This window comes from Monodelphis domestica, chromosome 1 (assembly GCF_027887165.1).
Source record: "Monodelphis domestica isolate mMonDom1 chromosome 1, mMonDom1.pri, whole genome shotgun sequence".
Classification (NCBI taxonomy): Eukaryota; Metazoa; Chordata; class Mammalia; order Didelphimorphia; family Didelphidae; genus Monodelphis; species Monodelphis domestica.
Window position 1 is genome coordinate 46,918,920 of NC_077227.1, and position 22,011 is coordinate 46,940,930.

The 22,011-nt window shown below is 40.2% G+C and overlaps 1 protein-coding gene across 1 annotated transcript in view; it reads right to left on the bottom strand.

Moving 5' to 3' along the window:
* The window catches only part of HCN4 (hyperpolarization activated cyclic nucleotide gated potassium channel 4), a 133,257-nt gene that overhangs the window by 68,129 nt on the left and 43,117 nt on the right, over positions 1–22,011 (bottom strand). The window contains exon 2 of the mRNA XM_056798446.1: positions 6,590–7,013. Within this exon, the coding sequence (XP_056654424.1) occupies positions 6,590–7,013 (424 nt within the window). The remainder of the gene's footprint in view (positions 1–6,589; positions 7,014–22,011) is intronic.

The following is a 22,011-nucleotide window of genomic DNA, read 5'->3' on the forward strand; positions in this document are numbered from 1 at the left end:
AGCTTCCATTCTAGTAGGGAAGATAACATATAAATCAGAACATGCAAGATAAATACAGAGTGGAGAAAAGTTAACCTTAGCAGGATGGCAATAGCAGCTGGAGGAACTAAGAAAGACTTCCTGGAGGAAGAACTCAAGTCTTGAAAAAAGTCAGGATTCTTAGAGTTGGAGGTTGAAAAAGAGAACATCCCAAACATGAGGGATAGTAAATGCAAAGGCATAGAGATTGGAAATGGAGTGAACAACAACTAGTAAGCCAATATGGCTGAACCATAAAGTGTGGAGAAGGGAGTTGATCTGGAAATCGTCTGTCATCTGAAGAGAAATGATCTTTGAACCCATGGGAACTAAGGAGATGACCAACTGAGAGAATGTAGAAAAGAGAAGGGGACCTAGAAAAGAGCCTTGGGGGATAGTTAATGGACATATCATGGAGATATAGCAAAAGAGACTGGTAGGGATCAGTAGGACAGAAAAACAGAAAATTAAGATAGAATAGAGTCCATGAAAAATCAAAGAGGAGAAAATATCTAAGAAGAAAAGGTGATAAACAGGGTTGAGTGCTATAAATCAACAGAATAGCTATAAGAGTTGTCCATAGAACTGCGTGTCAAAGTCTGGACAATGGGTTTTCTTTGGATCCACTTGTTTTTTTTTCCTATGGAGAGTTAACCTAAACTCTTTTGACTTCCTAAGAATCTTACTTAAGAAGCTTCACAGTGTTCTAGGACTTGGTGAAAGAGACAGTAGTAATCAATTAACAACAAAGGGGCATCTAGAAGACCTTATTATTGATATAGGGAATCCTCCTATTTGGACTCTAGACAGCCCATCTTCCATGACAGGGCAAACATCTTGGGAAGACGTCCCTTCTGTATGTCTTGCTTGACATTTATAATGACAGAGTTGTCAAATGATGTTATCTCTGTTTTTACATTTTGCAAGAAATCTTGTATGATTTTGACATGCACAAATGATGTCCTGTTAGAGGAGAGCTTTAGGAGACCAGTCTTTCTTACCAAATCAAATGCTTTTTTAATAGTCCACAAACAATAAGTAGAGTTTACTACTGTAAGCACTATATCTTTCAATCTTTTATGTCCTGACATTTATGAAAGGCTGCCTATTCCTTTCATCTATCCTTAATATATGTACAGATATTTTTCAAAAAATTTTATAGCAATTGGAAAGTAGAAATTTGGGTCAGTAGCTATTGTTATTCTTTTAGTCACCTTTTGGGGTAATAATGAGGTTCAAAATAAGGTAAAGTCCTAAGACTTTGGCATCCTCCCTCATGCCTCTGTTTCCTGAATAAGCACAGTAAGTAGTCCAAAAGTGGAGACTCTACTGTTACTGATGAAGAAAGAGCTATACAAATCCTTACAGATCTTTTCAGTTTTGTCTCTTTCCTCTTCTTCCAGATTAAAGACCCTCAAGATGATTTTTATGAGATAGCTCTCTCAGAAAGTTTTCTGTAAACTTGAATGCTGCTTTATTAAGAGATTGTTTAGTTGTGTCCAACTCTTCATGACTCTATTTGGGGTTTTCTTGGCAAGAATATTGGAGTAGTTTGTCATTTCCTTCTCCAGATCATTTTACATATGTGTAAATTGAGGCAAATAAGGTTAAGGTATATGCCCAGGGTCACACAGGTGAGTGTGAGGCCAGATTTGAATTCAGGTCTTCCAACTCCAGGGCTGGTACTCTATCCTCTGTGCCCCCTACCTTATTATTAAGTACTTACTATAGACCAAACACTGTGCTTAGTACTGGGAATAGAAATACAAGTAAGCAAAATAGTCCCTTCCCTTAAGATGTAAGAGGGAAGTAAATAGAACGGGGGGGGGGGGGGGGACAATAGGCATCTAGAGTTTGCTTGGAAAGAGATCTAGTTCTAGTCAAGATTAGATGAAAGCTCACCTCTTAGAGGCCAGTGTGCCAGGGTCTAGGTCCAAGTTTTCTTTGAGAGGTGGATAAGGAGCATGATTTGAATGATTGGAAATGGGAGGGTCAAGGCTGGAAACTAACTGGGAACTGCTTCTTACTGTTTAATAAAGCAGTAATCAAATCTTCCACCATCACTGCCCATGAAATTAAACAAATAAATTATATTCTAATCTAATCTACTCCAGCTCTTGGATGCCATTTGTTAAGGATCTCCTGAACAAGCTCAACTAGTTTCCAGGACCTTTGCCTCTCCTCATTGTATTGTTTTACACCAGATAAATATAAATATCCTCCAGAAAAGGTGTAATTCCTCTCTGGCCTGTTCTTTTATCCATTTCCCAACATGTTGATGGTCAAGTTGTAGTTGCCCTAATTGGGAATTATATCCTCTCATTTTTATTTTTTCTTTTAATATTAATTTATCTTTTCTTTAATAAAGTGGTGGTCTAAGTGATCACAGACAACTGATTTATAAATCAGTCAGTAACCAGTTGTTTCTATCTGTCAAACTAGAACTGATTTTATTTTTTTGGTGATTTTTTTTGATGTTTCCAAAGTCCTGGGCAACCTGACTGTTCTTAAAGGAAAAATCATCACAAAGAGCTTCTGGGTAATCTGATAGACTTTGGCCTTTTGGCATTTCTTGTTTCTTGAACCATATTTTTTTCTCTCTTCCCTTACAGCCATATTTGCAGTGAAGCCATTGAATATTAAGATATACAATGATTTAATTTGTAGGATTCTATCAGATCCTTCATAGAACTTCTCATTCTTTGTAACAGATGTTGCCCATCAGTTGTGGTTATTTTCAGGTTGGTTTGGTTTGTTTGTTTGCAAATGCTTATTATGAGCCCTGCAAATAAAAATGAACAAATGTCCGAGGAAATCATGTTTCTTTTTCTGCCTTTGGACAAAGCCAATTTAACCAATGTTTTTATTTATCTCTCCAAGGAGAAGTTGAAAACCATCCTTCCATTTAGCTGTGTCTTCTTATTTTGTCATTTGGTTTTATTTACGGTGAGAACATCAAGATGGATGGGATTTAGCTCCTCTTGTGAGCTGTGAAGTCCCTGACACTGGATGAGGCTCTCACATTTAGAAGACCAAAAGCTAAGTTCATGATTCTAGATGGTCTAAAAGCCATCTAATTCTTTAAAAGCTCTCCCTCCTTTCCCACCTACCTGTCATAGTCATTGTACAAAAATAAAGGGGAGCTACCCGGGGACTGAGATCAGGAAGAACTTCCCACCATTAGCACAGGAGTTCCTAATCTAGGGTCCATGAACTTTTTTTTTTAATATTTCATCATTACTGGCTTTCTTTGTATGACAATTTGTTTTGTGCATTTAAAAACATTATTCTGAGTGGGAAACCAAAGGATTAACCAGATTGCTCAAGGGAAACCCCTGAATCAGTACTATCCAGAAGTGGAATGGAAGTAGTGAACTCCTCTTCACTTCCTTCTGGGGCTCCTTTCTCCTTTCCTCCTCCTGACTGGACATTGAGCCCCATGTTCCTTCTCCATGTGTGTGGGAAGGAACCTTTGCTCAGGTTCACACATCACCCTTTCCAAGTAATAGTGGGCTAAGACCTTCCAGGCAAGTTCCTTCCCATCTCAGTTCACCCCATTTGGCTGAGTAGAGAATTACCAACTACAATCCTCCCGGTAAGATGGAGAATCACTGAGCCTTACCATCTATACTGTCGATCATCATCCTTCAGACCTCCAAGTAGAACTCAAATCTTTCAAAATGCTCTTAGAACTCCTGAGTTTTGCTATCTTCCCTAAATCTGCACCCTTTGGACCACTGGATCCTCTCATTGTCCCCAAAGTGGAAGCCTCTTTCATGTATTATCTGCCCAAATTGGACTGGGAGTGCCTTGAGAGCAGGACTCTCTTACTTTTCTATTGGCATCTCCAGTGTTTAGAATAACTCTTGGCACAGAGTGCTTAATAAATAGCTTTTTCATGCATTCATTTATCCATTCATCCATTAATTCCTTATCCCACAGGGGCAAAGATCTCCTTTTCTACATTAATGTAACTGGTCTCATCTCTTCATTGAGGCTCAGCCATCAGAGATACTTCTGCATACGTGCTTCTCTCTACCCACCCTCCAAAGTATTCCCACATACAACACAAAAGACATAGCTTTGAGGCCCAGCACTGCTATTAGTTCACAATATGACTATGGGGAAAATCACCTAAAACTTCCCTAGAAGTGGCAGGAAGAATAGAGGGTGGAAGCTGTAGCAAGTGGACTAGGGAGGAAGGGTAGGGTTGATAGAGGGAACAGGGAGCTTTCTGAGAAGAACTTACTGGTTCTTGGTACCAGCAGGTTCATGACTTTCCTCTAAATTTGGGGCAATATAATTTACAAACCCTAGGCAAGAGCCCTGCACTCCATTCTCTCTGGCCCTTTTCTCTTCTCAAACAAGGAAGACTAATGAATGGAGAAGAGGAGGCAGAGCTATACAAAGGGATTGTATGATGTAGAGTAAAGACCGATAAATATGGAGTCAGAAGACCTGGGTTCAAGTCTGTCCTTACTATCTATGTGAATTTGATCAAATAACTTAATGTCTCTGGGCTTTGATCTCATCATCACCAAACAATGAGATTAGATTATGCAATCTCTATAGTTCTTTCTTGACCATTCTGTGATTCCTTGACCATGGCCTATGAATGAAAGGGGTGAATTTGGAATCTGAGTCCCTGGCTAGGAAGAGCTTGGGCTCCTCCACAGTGCCAATACAAACTCTTAGTTTATTAATATGGAAAACTCAAAGCAGTGGAGTGTGTGTGTGTGTTTATGTGTGTAAGACAAACAGACAGACAGACAGAGATAGAAAGAGCCAGAGATAGGCAAAGGCAGACAGAGATAGAGAGAAAAGAGAGGTGTAGAGTGAGAGAGAGATGGGGAAAATTTAGGAAAGGAAAAAGGAATTGAAGTATAGGATTAGGAATAGAATGAGGGGGAGGACCCAGAGGAAGGTGGAAAAGATAGGAGTCAGTAATAGGTAATAATAGGATAATAATAACTAGGGGATAATAGGCAAAAGGATAGGAGTAATGGTGGAGAAGAGGCATGCATCTGAGGGCTTAAGAGGATATCACTATTCCCTTTATATGACTTGGGAATCCTGCAAAAATGCAAGACTACGTCTCACCACCTCATGATCTCCCAGAGGTTGACAATAGCTATTAGGAAAGGAATAAATAAAAAAATTATTTAAGTAAAATAAAAATTAATTTTAAAAATAGGTTAGGAGACAAATTCAGCATAAAACAAATCATTACAGTCAGAGAGAGGTCAAACTTGAAAGAAAGATGTCTCCAACTTTTGTTCCCTTCCTTCCTTGTATGCACATTTAGCCAGAGTTGTCAGCCCATAACATGCTCCCCCACCCTTCAATATCGTGGGCATTTTCATGATTTTAACAGGAATGAAGATGCTGCCTGAACCAGACCATAAAGGTCTACTAATTAAAAATAATCAGCCAGGTCCAAGGAAAATCATGCAAAGGATTGAAGACAAATATACACACTTCTTTACTTAACCATTTCTTTTTATAGAGGCAGCTCAATGGCATAGAGGATAGAGTGCTCATTTGGAGTCTGGAAGACCCGAGTTCAAATCCTAATTCAGACATTTGACCCTGGGCAAATCATTTAACCTCTTTCAACTACAGTTTCCTTATCACTAAAATGAGTATAATAAGAACCTTACCTCTCAGGGTTGTGAGGATAAAATGAGATAATATATTTAAAATGCTTCATAAATATAAGGTGCTTTGTAAATTCTAGCTATTATGATTAGGACTATCTTATGAGTGAGAATGGCATGGTACAGTGAAAAGATCATTGGTCTGGGAACCAGAGTACTTGGGTTCAGATCTCACTTCTGGCACTACCTGTGAAACCTTGGGCAAGTCACTGGGTGGCAGATTCCTCATTTAGTGTCTAGCACAAAGCTTGGCACGGTTTTGTATGTTTTAAATAAGTATTTGCTAATATTAATTAATTAATCAATAGTTTTATTGTTTGATATGTAATAATAAATCATTAATAAATAAAGTATAATTAATAGAATCAGTGTTTAATAAATATTTGTAAAAATAGAGGATTGGATTAGATGGCCTTTTAGGTCCCTTTTAGCTCAAAACTTATGAAACTTTGGTCCTCTGAAAATCAGAAGACCTCCATCAGAGACATCTATGACCTTGGACAAGTCACCTAACCTCAGCTTCTTTGGCTTTAAAATGGAGAAAACAATCTTTAAGACAGTGATGAAGATTAAATGAAATACTGGACGTGAAAAGGGGCAATGGGGCATAATGGCTAGGGAGCTGGCCTCAGAGCCCATAAGATCTGGATGACAATAATCGATCTTCCTCCTACTTTATGTGCTAACTGTTGGAGCTGTCCATAGCATGGTTCTGAAGAGCCATTCTGAAACCTAGGGATGTCAAATGACTTGCTTAAGGTTACACAGGTTACATGTTGACTTCAAAGTCAATGAATACATGTCCCTTCTGATAATCCATATTCCCCTACTTTTTCCTTTGCTTATCACACTTTTATTCTCATCCTATTGGCCTGGGGCAGCTATCAGATTGCCCCCTTGGGGCCCAGACTCACCTCCTCCCACTGGTGGATGTATCGAATGAGGCGGGAGAGACGCAAGAGGCGAAGGAGGCTCAGGATCTTGGTGAATCGAACAATGCGCAAGGCCCGTGCTGTCTTATAGAACTCAGAGTCTATCCGTGTCTCCACAATGAGGAAGATGTAGTCCACAGGGATGGAGGAGATGAAGTCAACCACAAACCAACTCTTCAGATATTTCATTTTGATCCTCTGAGGGTCCAATATGATCTCCGTGTTGTCCTCTACAACAATGCCTGTCCGGAAGTTGAGGACAAGGTCAATGAGGAAGAAAGTATCCGAGACCACATTGAAGACAATCCAGGGTGTTGTATTCTCATCCTTGAAGAAGGTGATGCCCACAGGAATGATAATCAGGTTCCCCACCATCAGGAGCAGCATGGTCAGGTCCCAGTAAAACCTGTGAAGAGATCAAGAGACAGAGAGGTCACTCAGGGAGAGACCCCAAGAGAGACAATCAGACAGCTAGAGAGGGAAAGACAACAAGGCATGTGTACCAAGAGAAGGATGTAAATAGACATGAAGGAGAGAAAGAGAATTATGGGTGAAATGGGGGGAGAGATAGAGAGAGAGGGAGGGAGGGAGGGAGGGAGAGAGAGAGAGAGAGAGAGAGAGAGAGAGAGAGAGAGAGAGAGAGAGAGAGAGAGAGAGAGAGAGAGAGAGAGAGAGAGAGAGAGCAACAAGGCAGATGAGATGAGAAGAGAATCACAGAGGCCCTTGCCTCAATGGCAGGGACTGACCATATGCTACCATTTTCTGGAATTTTCTTAAATCTTATCCTTCTAGGAGACCTTTCCATTCCATTCAATCCAATTCAATTTGATTAAGTCCAGAAAACATTTCCTAAGTGCCTCCTCTCAGCAGAGCACTGTGCTAGAATGGTTGAGATCCCAAGTTTAGATAGGGCAGGGTCTCTAAGTACAAGTGAGAGGCAGTTTTCTCCCTTTTCTCCCTTACCCTCATGCTGACAGGACCCCTTACTGGCTATGCCTGTATCCCCACTGAGAGAAAATCAGTGCAAAAATAAATAAACAGGGATATCAGGGAGGGAGCCCAGGCAATGTGGGAAAATAATCTCACTCCAGGAATGTCTTTTAGAACAGTTTTGCTGAGCAATTTGTAGGGCATCCAATATGGAACATTGCTCAAATGTGAATAAATCAATTCCACTCACATCAACCGGTCTATGTTGACCACACAATGTGTGCCCAGCTCTGTGCTAGGCTCATTTGGGTAGATGAGAGAAGAAGGGGCTCCTGCCTTCCAGGAGAGGGAAGTAGCAAATAAAAAACAACTATAAAATCATATAAAATAGAGGAGTAGTCTGCCTCACTGGACAGAAAGCTGACCTCAGGCTGAGAAGGGGAGAGTTCAATACCCACTTCTGATACACTCTGGCTATACATCCCTGGGAAAATTACTTATCTTCTTGATGTTCTAGGCAACTCTCTTAAGACTAAAAATTGTAGGGGGCAACTAGGAAGCACGGTGGACAGAGATCCAGACCTGGAATCAGGAGGACTTGGATTCAAATCTGGATTCAGAAATTTCCTAGAAATAGATTTTGAGTGATAAAACATGTATAACCCAGTGGAATTGCTTGTCGACTCCAGGAGAGGGGAAGGAAGAGGAGAGGGAGACAACATGAATTGTAACTATGGAAAAACATTTTAAAATTAAAATTAAAAAATAGACATTTCCTAGCTATTGACTCTATATAAGTCATTTAACCCCAATGGCTTAGCCCTTATCATTCTTCTGTCTTAGAATTGATTCTAAGATAGAAGGTAAGAGTTTTTAAATTTAGAAAGGATTATCAATTGCAGAGAAAGTAGTAACCTACATGGATAGAGGGCATTCCTTATACTAGTGAAATCACAGGTCCAGTCCCCATTCCTATTAAGCAATGGCCACTCAAGTGAGGGCTTTGGAATCTGAGAGCTGCTGCACTTGAAGAGGACAGTGTTCAGAACAGGTGTTGGAGCAGGATTAAGGAAGGTAATACTTGAGTTGGTCCTTGAAGGATATAGATCTATGGAGAGGCAGAAGGGACAGGTGAGGACAGGCCAGACAAAAAGGGACAAAGGCTCTCGGAGAAGAGAATAAACATGTCTCATGCTTAATCCAAGTAAGAGAAAGAAGAGAGGGTTAGTGGTATTCATTTGGGGGAAATGGGTAAAGGTGCTGGGCTCCATGGACCCTTCTGCCCCATAAGTAGTTATTCCCACAGTGGATATTAGCAATACCATCAGTGATATGAACAGATGATGGCTCAGGCTGGCTATTCCCCTTCCTGACCTGGGCTGCTACTTCATCACTAAGTTGCTAAGCCAAATAGCCTCCATGTACTTGGGTGACCTTGTACTGTACTGCTGGGGCTATTCTCTAGGTACAAAAGGAAGACTGCTTAGCTAGGTGGACACTTTCCCAGAAAGCCATCTATGGACCCTAGCTCCAGAACTGGTTGGGGCCATTGCCATGAAATCAGGCCAAAGGGCAAGGTCTCCAAAGGTGCAAGACTCTTGTGCCATGTCCCCAAATCCAAGAGAAAGGGCTAAGAGGGTAGGATGTCGGTTACCAGAAAAAGATGAGGGAGGGAGAGCAGGAAGGAGTGAGGGAGGAGAAGTCTGTTCCAGGAAAGTCTGTTCAGTCCAGTTGATATTGCCAGGTTTCTGCCGCAAGGAAGTCAGTCAAGGCAGGGCTAGAGGTCTGCCATTAGCTAATTCATATACATGAGGTAGGTTCTGCCTTAATTGATAGTGTATACATTAAGTGTGTGGCCAGGACCCTGGCCTCTCTCTTTGGTGGCTTTTTCCCCCTTCTGGGTGCTGCTTTTGTGCCCTTTCCCAGGGTTCCCCCGGTATATTGACCCTTCTAGTGAGATACCCTCTTCTCCTCTCAGGTGTGAAGAGGAGGTGTGTATATGGGGGAGGAAGGACAGAGAAAGAGAGACAGAATGAGAGGGGGGAGAGAAAGAGAAAGACAGAGAGACAGAAAGAGACAGAGAGACATGGAGACAGACAGAGGGACAGAGAGACAGAATGAGAGACAGAGACAGACAGACAGGGAGACAGAATGAGAGACAGAGAGACAAGGAGACAGAATAAGAGAGACAGACAGAGAGAAAGAAACAGAGACAGAGACAGAAAGACAGAGAGGCAAAGAGAAAGAGAGGGAGGGAAAGTGGCAGGAACAGAGACAGACAGAGAAACAGAGAGATAGAGAAACAGAAACAGAGAGGTTACACAATTTTAAAAAGAAAAAAAAAACGAATCTGGAGGATGCAATTCTTACCCCACAACCATGGCAATACATGGGGAATGATCCTGATGAGTAACAAAAGAAGAACGCTCCTGAGCTGTGATTCCAAAGGGGGCTCTCCAAGGAACTTAGAATGAGCATGAAATGGACATGTCAGAAGCAGGAATACCCAGGGTAAAGTCAAGAGTGGCACGGAACAGAATATGGCCTCAGACACTTCCTAACTGCTTGACCCTGGACAAATAATTTAATCCCCATTGTCTAGCTCTTCCTTCTCTTTGGCTTTGGAACCAATTCATGGTATTGATTCTAAGATGTGAAGTAAAGGTTTAAAAAAAAGAGAGGTATGGAAAAGGAAGATGAATGTAAATGAGTCCAGAAATACCCCAAATCATTCTATGGATAAAACCAAAAACAAACATGCAAACAAGAGCATAATTTTTAAAAATGGCAAAGCAAAGTCCCTGCTTTGATACTTTCTAGGTATATATCCACAGGCAAGTCACTTATCCTTTCTATGCCTTGGTTTGCTTATCTATAAAATAGAAATAATAATACTTGAACTATACTCTTCAAAGGATCTTTGGGAAAGAACTGCTGTGAAAATCGTTAAGTGCTGTACAAAGTGAAGTCCCATTAATATAAAGAAGAAAAACAATAAAGAATGCTGCTTGGGGTCAGATACAATCAATAGTGTGCTGATAAATGTTTAACCACCTGCTTAAAAATAATATACAACAGCTAGGTGGCTCAGTGGATTGAGAGCCAGACCTAGAGAAGGAGGTTCTGAGTTCAAATTTGACCTCAGATACTTCCTAGTTGTGTAATTCTGGGTAAATCACTTAATTCCCATTGCCTAGCCATATTGCTCTTCTGCCTTGGATTCTAAGACAGATAGTACGGGTTTTAAAAAATAGTAATACACAGCAAGATACACCTTTAAGTTTAAATCGACAGTATCAACATTTATTCCATCTATTTCTTAAGTCTACACAAATCAACAAAGCAATAAATCAAGCCCTGGTTTGTAGCATTTGAAGATTTTTGAGGTGTCAGTGCTCACACTGAAAATTTAACAATGGGATCTGGTTTGAGCTGGCTCTAACACAGCTCAAGATACTGTAATGTTCATAGCAATGGTGGAGAAACAGAACAACTTAACTTCCATTTTTTCCCATATTCTCCTATTAAGGAGAAGACTTCCCAAGGAGAGACAGAGCAAATAAAATTGAGAGAAAATCCAAATGTGAGATAACTGAGGAGACATTAAAAATTCAATGAGCTTCTGCCAATAAGTCAAATAATTCACATCCCCCTAAAGAGAAAAAAAAACTTGCAAATGTGAACTCTGAATCTATCTCAGCAATTTCTGAAGAATCCCTGGGAGCAAGGGAGGTTTGCAACTGGAATGTTTCAGTTTCCTAAAAGGGGAGAGGGGAACTCCAGAAATTACAGACTAATGATTTTGCCACTATTCCCAAGCAAAATTCTAGAAACTATTAAACAGAAGGTTTGTGAACACTCAAGGTAATCAATGAGAACTAGTATGGGTTAAATTAGAATTCATGCCAGATACATTTCTTTTCTTTTGGTGATGGACTCCCCGGTCTTAGCAGGTTAGGCAAATGCTACAGACTTCATATATCTCAACTGTAAAAAGGCATAGGATAGAATCACTCTTTTATCTGTCAAGGAGAATGTTTGTTGGACCAGAATTGGATAGTATTGATTCTACAGACAGAAAACCTGGGCTCCAATCCCAGGTCTGCTTCTCGCTACCTATCTGAATCTGAGTAATTCCCTTCAATACCCAGAGCCTCGGTTTTCTCATCTGTGAAATGAGGGGTTGGATTTGTTGGCCTCTGAGGTCCCTTCCAGATCTAGATATGGAATGAGTTGTCACTAATGAATCTCTGGTGCATTGCAGTGATCACGGTCTCCGTTCCAATAGATTCTATCCTCTCAATGATTCTTAAAGATGGAAGACTCTAAGGAAAATTGGTCAAGAGATAATCTAAACTCCTGACAAGGGAGCAATTGATAACAGAATATAGCTTCCTCAAGTCACCTGACCCACATAAACTTGGATAAGACTGCAGAATCACACTTAAAAAAAAACAAACAAACCCTTAATTTCTGTCTTAAAATTAATATTAAATATCAGCTTTAAGTCAAAAGAGTGGTAAGGAGTAAGTAATTAGGGTTAAGTGGTTTACCAGTGGTCCCACTGCTAGGAAGTGTCTGAGATAAGATTTGAACCCAGGACCTCCCATCTCCAAGCCACCATTTATTTCTTAGGTAGCATGAAACATAGGAGATGTCCCATGGAAGTCAGTCAAGAAGTATTTATTAAACACCTCCATGTGCCAGAGATAGACAAAAACACCTTCCCTGCCCTCAAAAAACTCACGTTCTAATGGAAGGGACAACATGGAAACAATTCTATATATATGAGACAAAAACTGCGTAAATGGGAAAGGCACTGGTAGTTGGGAAGTGGGAAAGCTGGGAGGGAGGTAGTATGATAGAATAAATATTGTATCTAGAGTGTGAAGACACGGGTTTGAATCCTAATTTGGTCACATTACTACCATTATGACCTTGGGCATGTTACTTAGCTCCTCTGGGGCTTAGTTCCATTATCTATAAAAATTAGGGTATTGGACTCTGTTAACTTTCAAGTTCCCTTCCTGCTACATATCTATGCTCCTGTGACTGATGACAGTCAAATGTTACCATTTTCAAGACCTTCAGTCTATTTTAAATTTTGTAGTCTAGAAGAATGAAAATTCCTTGGGGGCAGAAAGTATCTCACTTTATTTCTAACCCCCTTAGCCTGGCACACAGTAAGCGTTTAATATATGTTTGTTGAGAAAGCAGCTAAGTGAATCAGTGGATAGAGAGTCAGGCATAGAGATGGGAAGTCCAAATGGGAAGTTCAAATGTGGTCTCAGATACTTCTTAGCTGTGTGACCTTGGGCAAGTCACTTAACTCCAATTGCCTAGCCCTGACCACTCTAGTGCCTTCTAACCAATACTTAGTATCAATTCTAAGATGGAAGATGAAGGTTTTTTAAAAAAGCATTTGTTGATTAATGGAACAGTAAGTTGAATGCTAATTCCTGGCAAAAGCCTAGACTGGATTATGAATGAGATTTTTGAGAGCCTTTAGAAATGGAGGCAGTGATCACTGATTCTTTAACTGTCTCTTTAACATTCACATCACTGACTTGGCGAGTTTTTCAAAGATGTGGATGAAATAAAGTTGAGTAAAATGGAAAATATGTTAGACGAAAGAATTAGGAGGATCTTGACAGACTGGAAAAGGGATTGAATCCAATAAGCTAAAATGTAACCCAATACATCAAAAGAGCTACATCTTGACTGATATAGCTGCTTCCTCTTATTGAGGCAGATTACAGCCCCTCCATACCTGAATATGAATTTATAGATGGCTTCAAGACCTGGTGGTTAACATTTGAGTTGTAAGCATTTCTGAACTTAGCTAGACCAGTCCTTGGGAAACAGCCCATCAACTGACTTTTGTCTAAAATAATAACTAGTATTTAAATAGAATTTGCTATATGCCAAGTACTTTATAATTGTTACCTTACTGGATCCTCACATCATCACTGGGAAGTATTATCTCCATTTTACAGATGAGGAGATGGAAGCTAATAGAGGTTAAGTGACTTGCCCTGTGTCACACTGCTGGTGAATATCTGAAGCTGTATTTGAACTCAGGTCTTCTTGACTCTGAGCCCAACACTCAATCGACTATCCTACCTAGCTGTCTCTTTCCAGTTTGACAAGAATGTCCACAGGTGAATCTCTCAGATCCATATCATGTTGAAATATCAAAAGAGGACTTTGGATGAAATTTAGATTTGGAGAGAAAAGTCCTGCATTTGCATTAAAGGAAAATCACTTGTCCAAGTTCAAGATGGAGAAGACATGTCTAGAAAACCATTCTGGTGATGAAGACTTGGACCATAAGGTCAATGAATCATCCATGTAAGGCAGCAAAGACAAAAACTCATATAAATAGGAGGTGAGAGGCCCCTGCATTCTGCCTGGATCAAAACACATCCATAGCATTACTTTCAGTCCTGGGTGGCCCATTTTAAGAAGGGAATTGTCAAGTTGGAAGAAATTCAGAGGAAGGTGACTGAGAGTGCTTCATACTAAGTGAGGATTCATTGAAGAAACCTGGAATTTTTAGGCTGGAACTGAGAAAGCTAAAGAACCCAAGATCTGTGCTTTAAAATAATTTAAGAATGGTCATAGAGAAGAATGATCTGACTTTTTCAGCTTGACCCAAGAGGGCAGAATTAGGGACAATGGGGCTGGAAGATGCAAAGAGGCAAACTTTAATAACATAAGAAAGAATAACCTAACAGTGATAGCTGCCCAGATTGGGAAGCTTGTGTTTCAATAGAAAGGGCATTCCCCATCTTTGGAAGTTTTCAAGGTAAAGCTGGATGATCACTTGTTAGGGATGATGTTCAGGTTAGGGGGTGAAGCCCAAGTCTGGCTATAGTCATATGATTCTCTGATATCCATGTAGACAATATAGAGAAATGGAGGCTGGATGACAGTATGGCCAGGTGGAATCAGGAATATTGAAATGACTGTACCTTGAGAGTGTTGATCAATACCTAACCTAGAGATAGTTGTAGAGCTGTACAGGGCATAGTTCTGTGGTGTTTTTGAGCACAAAACCACTTTAGGACTGGAAAGAGTATTTGCCATTATCTACTTTGGTCTTCTGATTCTACATATAAGGAAATTGAGGGTTAAAGTCACTTGGTCAAGGTCACACAGCAAATTAGTTAGAATAGAAAAGAAACTAGCTTGGGCAGCCAGGTTGCTCAGTGGATAGAGTACTAAGCTTAGAGTTGGGAAGATCTGGGTTCAAATTTTACCTTAGGCACCGTCTTCCAGCTGTGTGATACTAGACAAGTTATTTAACTCCAATTGCCTCACCCTTATCATTCTTCTGACTTGAAACCAATACTCAGTATTGATTTTAAGACAGAAAGAAAGGATTTTTAAGAAAAAGAAACTAGCTGCATAAGTACAAAATAGATAATGATAGATTTAGAACAAAAAAGGATCATAGGATCATAGATTTAGAGCTGGAAATGACTTTAGTGGTCATTGAATCCAATCCCCTCATTTTATAGATGAGGAAATAAGGGCAAAGAAGGATTAAGTGACTTGCTCAGAGTCACAGAGCTAGTAGGTAAGGTTATGAGCATAGATTATCCAGAGTCCAAGTTCAGCACTCCATCATTCTAACCCCTTTACTTTAGAAATCATCTGGTAGAGCCTCTGCATTTGAAAGAGAGGGAAACAAGAACCCTGAGAGGTTCTGTGTTTTGTCCAAAGTCACACAATTAAATAGTAGCTCTTGTTCTAAGCTCACCATTCTTTCCATTGCACCATCACCATGCCTAACTTAAGGAGACCTTGCTTGTCAGTAGTTCATGTGGGAAAAAATATAATTTAGTATTTCTTTAATTATAAACTGGACTGAGAGCTCAAAAAACTACAGTATAGGAGCACAATGCCTCTATTTTGGGCATCATATTTTCTGAGTGGTGCTGACAAACTCAAGCTTGTTTAGCAAAGGGAGAAGATGGCAAAGGTCCTGGAAACCATGTCATCCTGCCCAGATGAAAAGGGCAAAGTGGACTAAGAGTGCTGGCTCCAGTTACTCTAAAGATTTGGAATAGCCTTGAAGCAGATGGTCAGCAGAGCTGACTTGAAGGGAAGTCTCTAGTGGACTGCCTTAGGGCTTTGTTCTTGGCTCACATTTGTTCAACATTCTTAGCCATAGTTTAAATAACAATACATATGTCATGTTTTTCAAATTTGTATATGACATGAAGTTGAATAAAATTGCTAATATGTTGAATAAAGGAATTAGGATGTATAAAAATCTTGCTAGGTGAAAATGGGTCGAATTCTAATAGGTTGAAACGAACTGGCAAGTAGGGTCATTGGGGCAGAAAACATCTCAGAAAAATGTAATACAAAATGCAGGGACACACTAGGAGGGCAGGCTGAATCACTGATGGGAATCCAATCAGCTCAATACAAACAAAACAGAGGGATAGATCTAATGATGGAGCGCCACAGTCCAGGCAGGCACTGGATGAGGCTAAGAGAGAAGAGGAGAGGCTTTAGAGCAGTAGGGTTGATGTAACACATTGACAGGTTCAGAGGCTTTGTAGTATAAGAAAACCTGATATTCTAAAAGAAAATGGATTGACTACAAAGATTCTGATTCAATGTAAGAAGTCACCAAAGAAGAGAAGACACAGGGGAGATAAGATAACCATCATCAAGTACCTGAAGGGTGTTATACAAAAGAGCATTTAGACTTGTATTACATGGCTCCAGAGAGCAGAACCAGGAGCAGTAGGTAGAAGGCACAGAGAAGTAGATTTAGGCTCCATGTCAGAAAAATCTTCTTAACCATTGGAGCTGTCCAAATCTGGAACAGGTTGCCTTGGAAGAAAGTGAACTCCTCATATCTGGAAATCTTCTAGTGATGCCTGAATGACTATTGAGGGAAATGTTGTAGAAGGGATCCCTGTTCAGGTCTGGGTTAGACTAAGTGACTAGTAAAAAAGAATGCTGTATTTGGAGTCACAAGACATGTGTTCAAATCTCAACTCTTCCATTTAATTATTTGAAACTTCTTTGAACCTCAATTTGCTCATCTACTCATCTGTAAAATGGAGAGTTTGATTAGACTACTTCAAATATTTCTCACAAGTCTAAATAGATTATTCTACATCCTTTCCAGCTCTGAGATTCTGTGACCTCAGAAGGGAGTCATCCAATAGGCTTCCTCATGGAATAATGACCTCCTTGTTACTCTAAGCATTTGAGAAGGGAATGGATGATAACCTCTCAAAGATGCTGCATGGTAAGGCCATGAATTAGAAAATCCTATTAGAAAATCCTACTATTCTTTAGACAATGAAACACCAGTGGTAAAATTTGGGGCATCAGTAAAGGGGATATTTTTTGTTAAATCTCAATGCAAAGAATTCTGTGATCTCTTTCTATTGCAGGTTGATCTTATATTGTGAGTAACCACTTATGTTTTGATATAATCTTATCAGAGGACATAAGGCTCATCTATAGTTACACAGATGCTAAGTGGAAGAGTCAAGATTTGAATCCAAGTCTTCAGATTTCAAGACTATGGCTCTTTCTATTGGACCATACTTTCTCCATTAAAAACACCTCCTTTCCTTAAAGTTTAAAACACTGAGTCCATTTTCTATTGATTTGTCTCACATGGATTATTAACTCCAGGTTATAGCTAGAGCATAGAGATTAAGCAGTTTAATCAAAGTTGCACAACAAAGTTAGACATATAGGTCTTGGCTTTATTAGCATCCTGTTTATAGACTGAAGTGCTAGATCATGGATCCAGCAGGCATAGACATATGCTGCTTTTTTTCCAGGTCCCAGGGGTGAGGACAGGGCACCTGAGAGGAAAAGCACTGACTTCTAACCATGTGCGTCTTGGCTTGGCGATCATGCCCTGGAGATCCTGCCAGAGCTAGGTGGCTCTGAGCCAGGGACCCAGTGTGAAGGGCATGAAATGATGGTGCAGTTTCCCCATGCTATTAATTTAGACAGTTACACAATAGCACATAAAGGTGCTAGGCCTAGGGAAAATTAATATGTCTTTCCCCAGAAGAAATAACCTTTCAGCCATCTTTAATCACTCTATTGCAGGGAAGAAAGGAAAAAGGAATGTTGGAGAAGAACTAGCAGAGCATCTTCCTATTTGAACCTGAAAGGAAGTGGCCACTCACAAGGTCCTCCCACCACCCCACAGCATCATAATCAAAGTTGGGCAAAACCACCATCTTCTAGTGTTTGGTTTTCTAAACCAATTTCATCCCTCAATGGTAGGAGGAGAAAATGAGGAACACAGAGGGCATGTAACACAGTTCCTTCCAAAACCAGTCCCTCATCATCTCACACCTGGACTATTGTAATGGCCTTCTGGTTGGCTTCCTTGCCTCTTCCTACTCTAGTCCACCCTCCACTCCATTGCCAAAGTGATTTTCTGCCAGTACAAGTCTGATTCTGTAGCCCCCTTCTCTCCTAACTCAAAAATTCTAGTGCCTCCATATTACCTCTAATACCAGATATAACCCCCCCTGACATTTAGAGCCCTTCACAACCTTTCCAGTCTTCTTGTACCCTATTTCCTTTCATGTACTCTAAGACCTAGCACACTGGCCTATTTACTATTCCTCCCACAAGCCATTCTCCCTCCCTGGGCCCTACTTTTGTCCTTCTGATGCCTGGAATAACATCCTTCTTCACCTCTGCCTCCTGTCTTCCCTGGCTTTCTTCAAGACTTAGATCATTTTTACCTTCTGGAAGAAGCCCTTCTTTGTAATCCCCCACCCCATGCTAGTGCCTCTCTCTCTGAGATTACCTTCCATTTACCTTTTCATGTATCTTTTTTAAACCCTTACTTTCTCTCTTAGAATGAATGTCGTGTATTGGTTCCAAGGTAGAACAGTAAAGTCTAGGTAATAGGAATTAAATGACTTGACCAGGGTTACACAAGTAGGAAGTATCTGAGGCCAGATTTGAACCCAGGATCTCTTGTCTGCAGGCCTGGCTTTCTATCCACTGAGCTACCAAGATATATCTTGTATTTACATGTTTTTACTCCATTAGGATGTGAGTTCTTTGAGGCTACGTTTTTGTCTGTCTTTGTATCCCAGGCACTTAGCAAAGTGCTTGGCATCTAGCAAGTACTCGTTAATAAATGCTTGTTTCTGACAACTGACTTCCAAAGCCCAAATCTCAGACACTATTTTCTGTCTCCTCAAGAAAATTCTTGATCTCTTTTGTTTTTACATCACCTTCATTGTTTCATGTTTTTCTCTTCTCTTTCCCAGAGAGCCGTGCCTTATAACAAAGAATCCAAAATGGGGTATGGGGAGGTGGGAAACCAAGTTAGCCAAGAAAACCTATTGAAAAAAGCCTGACTTGATATCTAGTTCACATTCATAGGCTCCCATCTGCAAAAATGAAGTATGTCAGGGTGGGAGGGAGAAGGAAGTGTACAGGACTCTTTAAGAATCAAGAAAACTGAGTTAGCCTCCAGGAAGGAGAATTCAATTCAGTTCAATTCACTAAGCATTTATAAATGCTTATAGCTGGCAACCTTGGCTGGGTCTGGGGCTGCAAGGATGAAAACAAAGCATAGCTTTGGGCTGCTGCTATAGGTCTTCAGGCAAATTTTAGAATTTATCAGAAAAAGCACTGACAGAGGTGGCTAGGTGGCTCGGTGGATAGAGATGGGAGGTCCTGGGTTCAAATTTAGCCTCAGACACATCCTAGCTGTGTGACTTTGGGCAAGTCATTATAATCCCATTGCCTAGCCTTTACTGCTCTTCTGTCTTGGAACCAATACTTAGTACTGATTCTAAGATTCTTTAGGAAAGAAAGAAAGAATATTGGGTTTAGAATCAGAAGATCTAGATTCAAATCCTACCTCCATAACTTACCAGTTGCATGATCTTGTTCAAATCATTCAACCATAACGTGACTCAGTTTCCTCATCTATAAAATGAAGGGTTTGGACTAAATGCCCTATAAGTTCCGATAGAGTTCTAAATCTGTCCCTGAACCCCAACTCTCATACCCCCTAACATGAGGGAACCTTAGAACTAGAATGGGAACTTGGACATCATTTAGTTAAACCCTTTCATGTATAGATGAGAAAAGTAGGAAAGGAAACAACCTGTTTAAGATTATATCTCATGGGAACCTAGTTCTGAGCTGGAAAGAACCTCAGAAACCTAGTCTAAAATCACCTCATTTTGTAGGTGCAAGCTTCAGTAACTCATCTATGGTCTCACATCTAGTAAGTCATAGAGCCTACCTCCAAATAATGGATGTATCTGCTAAGCCACACTGCCTTTCACCCTGATTTATTGGCCAAGGCAGAGAGAAACCAGTTCACAAAATTCAAGATCTGAAACTGGAGAAGCCATCAAACCCCAAACTGTCATTTGACAGTTGAGGAAACCAAGGTCCAGAAAGACTAAATAACTTATACAAGGTCAAACAGAATGACCTGGGAATCCAGATCCTCCATCTTGAGGGGCAGGGCTCTTACACTTGAGTTAGCAGAACCAGTATTATGTAGCCAGTATTCTTGTTCAGAGATGGGTTGGAGAGACTGGAAGACAGATAGTCAGACTTGAAGTAAAGATACTTGGCTGTGGAACTGAACCCCTGGAGGAGCTCATGCAGGAGACCTCAGACTGCTTTTCTTTTAGACAGCCACCATGGTGAGAGTAAAGGCTGACTTAATTTCCTTGCCTTTCTGGAGGTGTGAACCTCTGAGAAAGGCCCATTGTTTTGAGACTCCTTTCCCCTGGCTGGGGCTTAGAATTTCTACCTGACTCTGAGAAAGCCAGAGTTCTCTCTCCCTCTTTCTCTACCCTTTTATCTCTTCCTTAATATCTCCCCTCTATTGTAAAAATAAACTACCATAAATTCCATTCATTTTAGTAATTCAGTTTAGGATTTAGAAATCAATTCTCTGGTGACCACCAATTAATTATTTCAGTCCAACCATAAAAAATCTAACATGAATAAGAGAACACACATATGTGTGTAGATATATATGTGCATATATACATATAGGAATAAAATAAAATATAAAGACAAACACATACAAATAAAACTGTGTGTATGTACAGATGCATGTACACACATACATACATAGACACACACATTCTCTTCTGCCCAAGTGGAATCATTGACACAATGTAGGTTTCTGTGAGGCCACCACACATATACCTTGTGATATCTATACAACTCTAGTGCAGAACAAGCACTAAGGTAGCTTCTAAAATTAACATAAAAGAGAAAGAAAGAAAAAGAAAAAGAGGAAGAAAGAGAAGGGAATGTAGGAGGGAGGAGGGAGGGAGAAAGAGAAATGAAGAGGATGGGAGGGAGAAAGGAGAAAAAAGGAAGAGAAGGCAGGATTTGGCAGAGCTGCTACTCCATCCTGTTTCTCTGTTTTCCCCAGCTCCAGATCCCTCAATTACAGAGTGAAGTCGATACAGTAATTAATAGGAGAATGTTTGCATTTCGTGGTCTTCATAAAACCAAATTACATGATGCAAAAATACCCATTTTCTAGCATTGCACATAATGTTTTTGATGAAGAGTCTCAAATGCCCACGGGGTTATTTTTAGCCCCAGCTGGGGTGCCTGTGATGGTTTACAAACAACGTGGTTAGCACGCTGATGCACTGGTACCATTACCCTCCCAGAGGATGGACTGTCTGTCAGGATTCCTGCACAGTCCATGAGTCACTGCACAGACAGGACCATACATATGCTCCCTGCACCTCACAGAAATTATTAGAGGCTCCTAGATGGGATAGCTCTATTTAAGTCCATTCAAGTCAGGTCACCAAGTGTCAATTTATATGCCTTGCACGGGATGAGCATACTTGTGTTACTGCTGTCACTGCTGCTGCTGAGGATAGCATTTTTAAAGGATGGATAAAAAAGACTGAGAGTTGGGGTGGAGCCACAACTGCTGAGCAGAGCTGTGGGTCCTATGCATATATTTTTGAGAGAGAGAAAAAAAACAACCTACCATTTTTTCAAACAAATGATCAACAAATCAATATTCACTGCTTACCTACTATGTGCAAGACCCAGTTTTGAATATAAAGTCAAAGGAGACATAATCCCTGCTCCCATGGGGGTTACAATTCAGTTAATAAGATAATATTTATGTGGAAATTTGTTTTTTAAAATATAATAAAGAAAAAAGAAGGTAATATTAACACACCTGAAAAATGAAATAACAAAAGAAGGCAAGGATATAAGGATTGCCATAAGGCAGGAGGTGATCAATTTCCAGATGAGTGGTAAAAATGAAAAGTACTTGAGCTCATTGGAGAAGTTACTAGATAGTCTGGAGGCCTACTAGAGATACAATTTAGCTGACTTTTTCAAAAGAGGAGGAATTTGGATAAATAGATTTGGGGGAGGATAGGAGAACAAACATTCTAGATAAGGGAGACAGAATAAACAAATATCTGAAGGTAAAG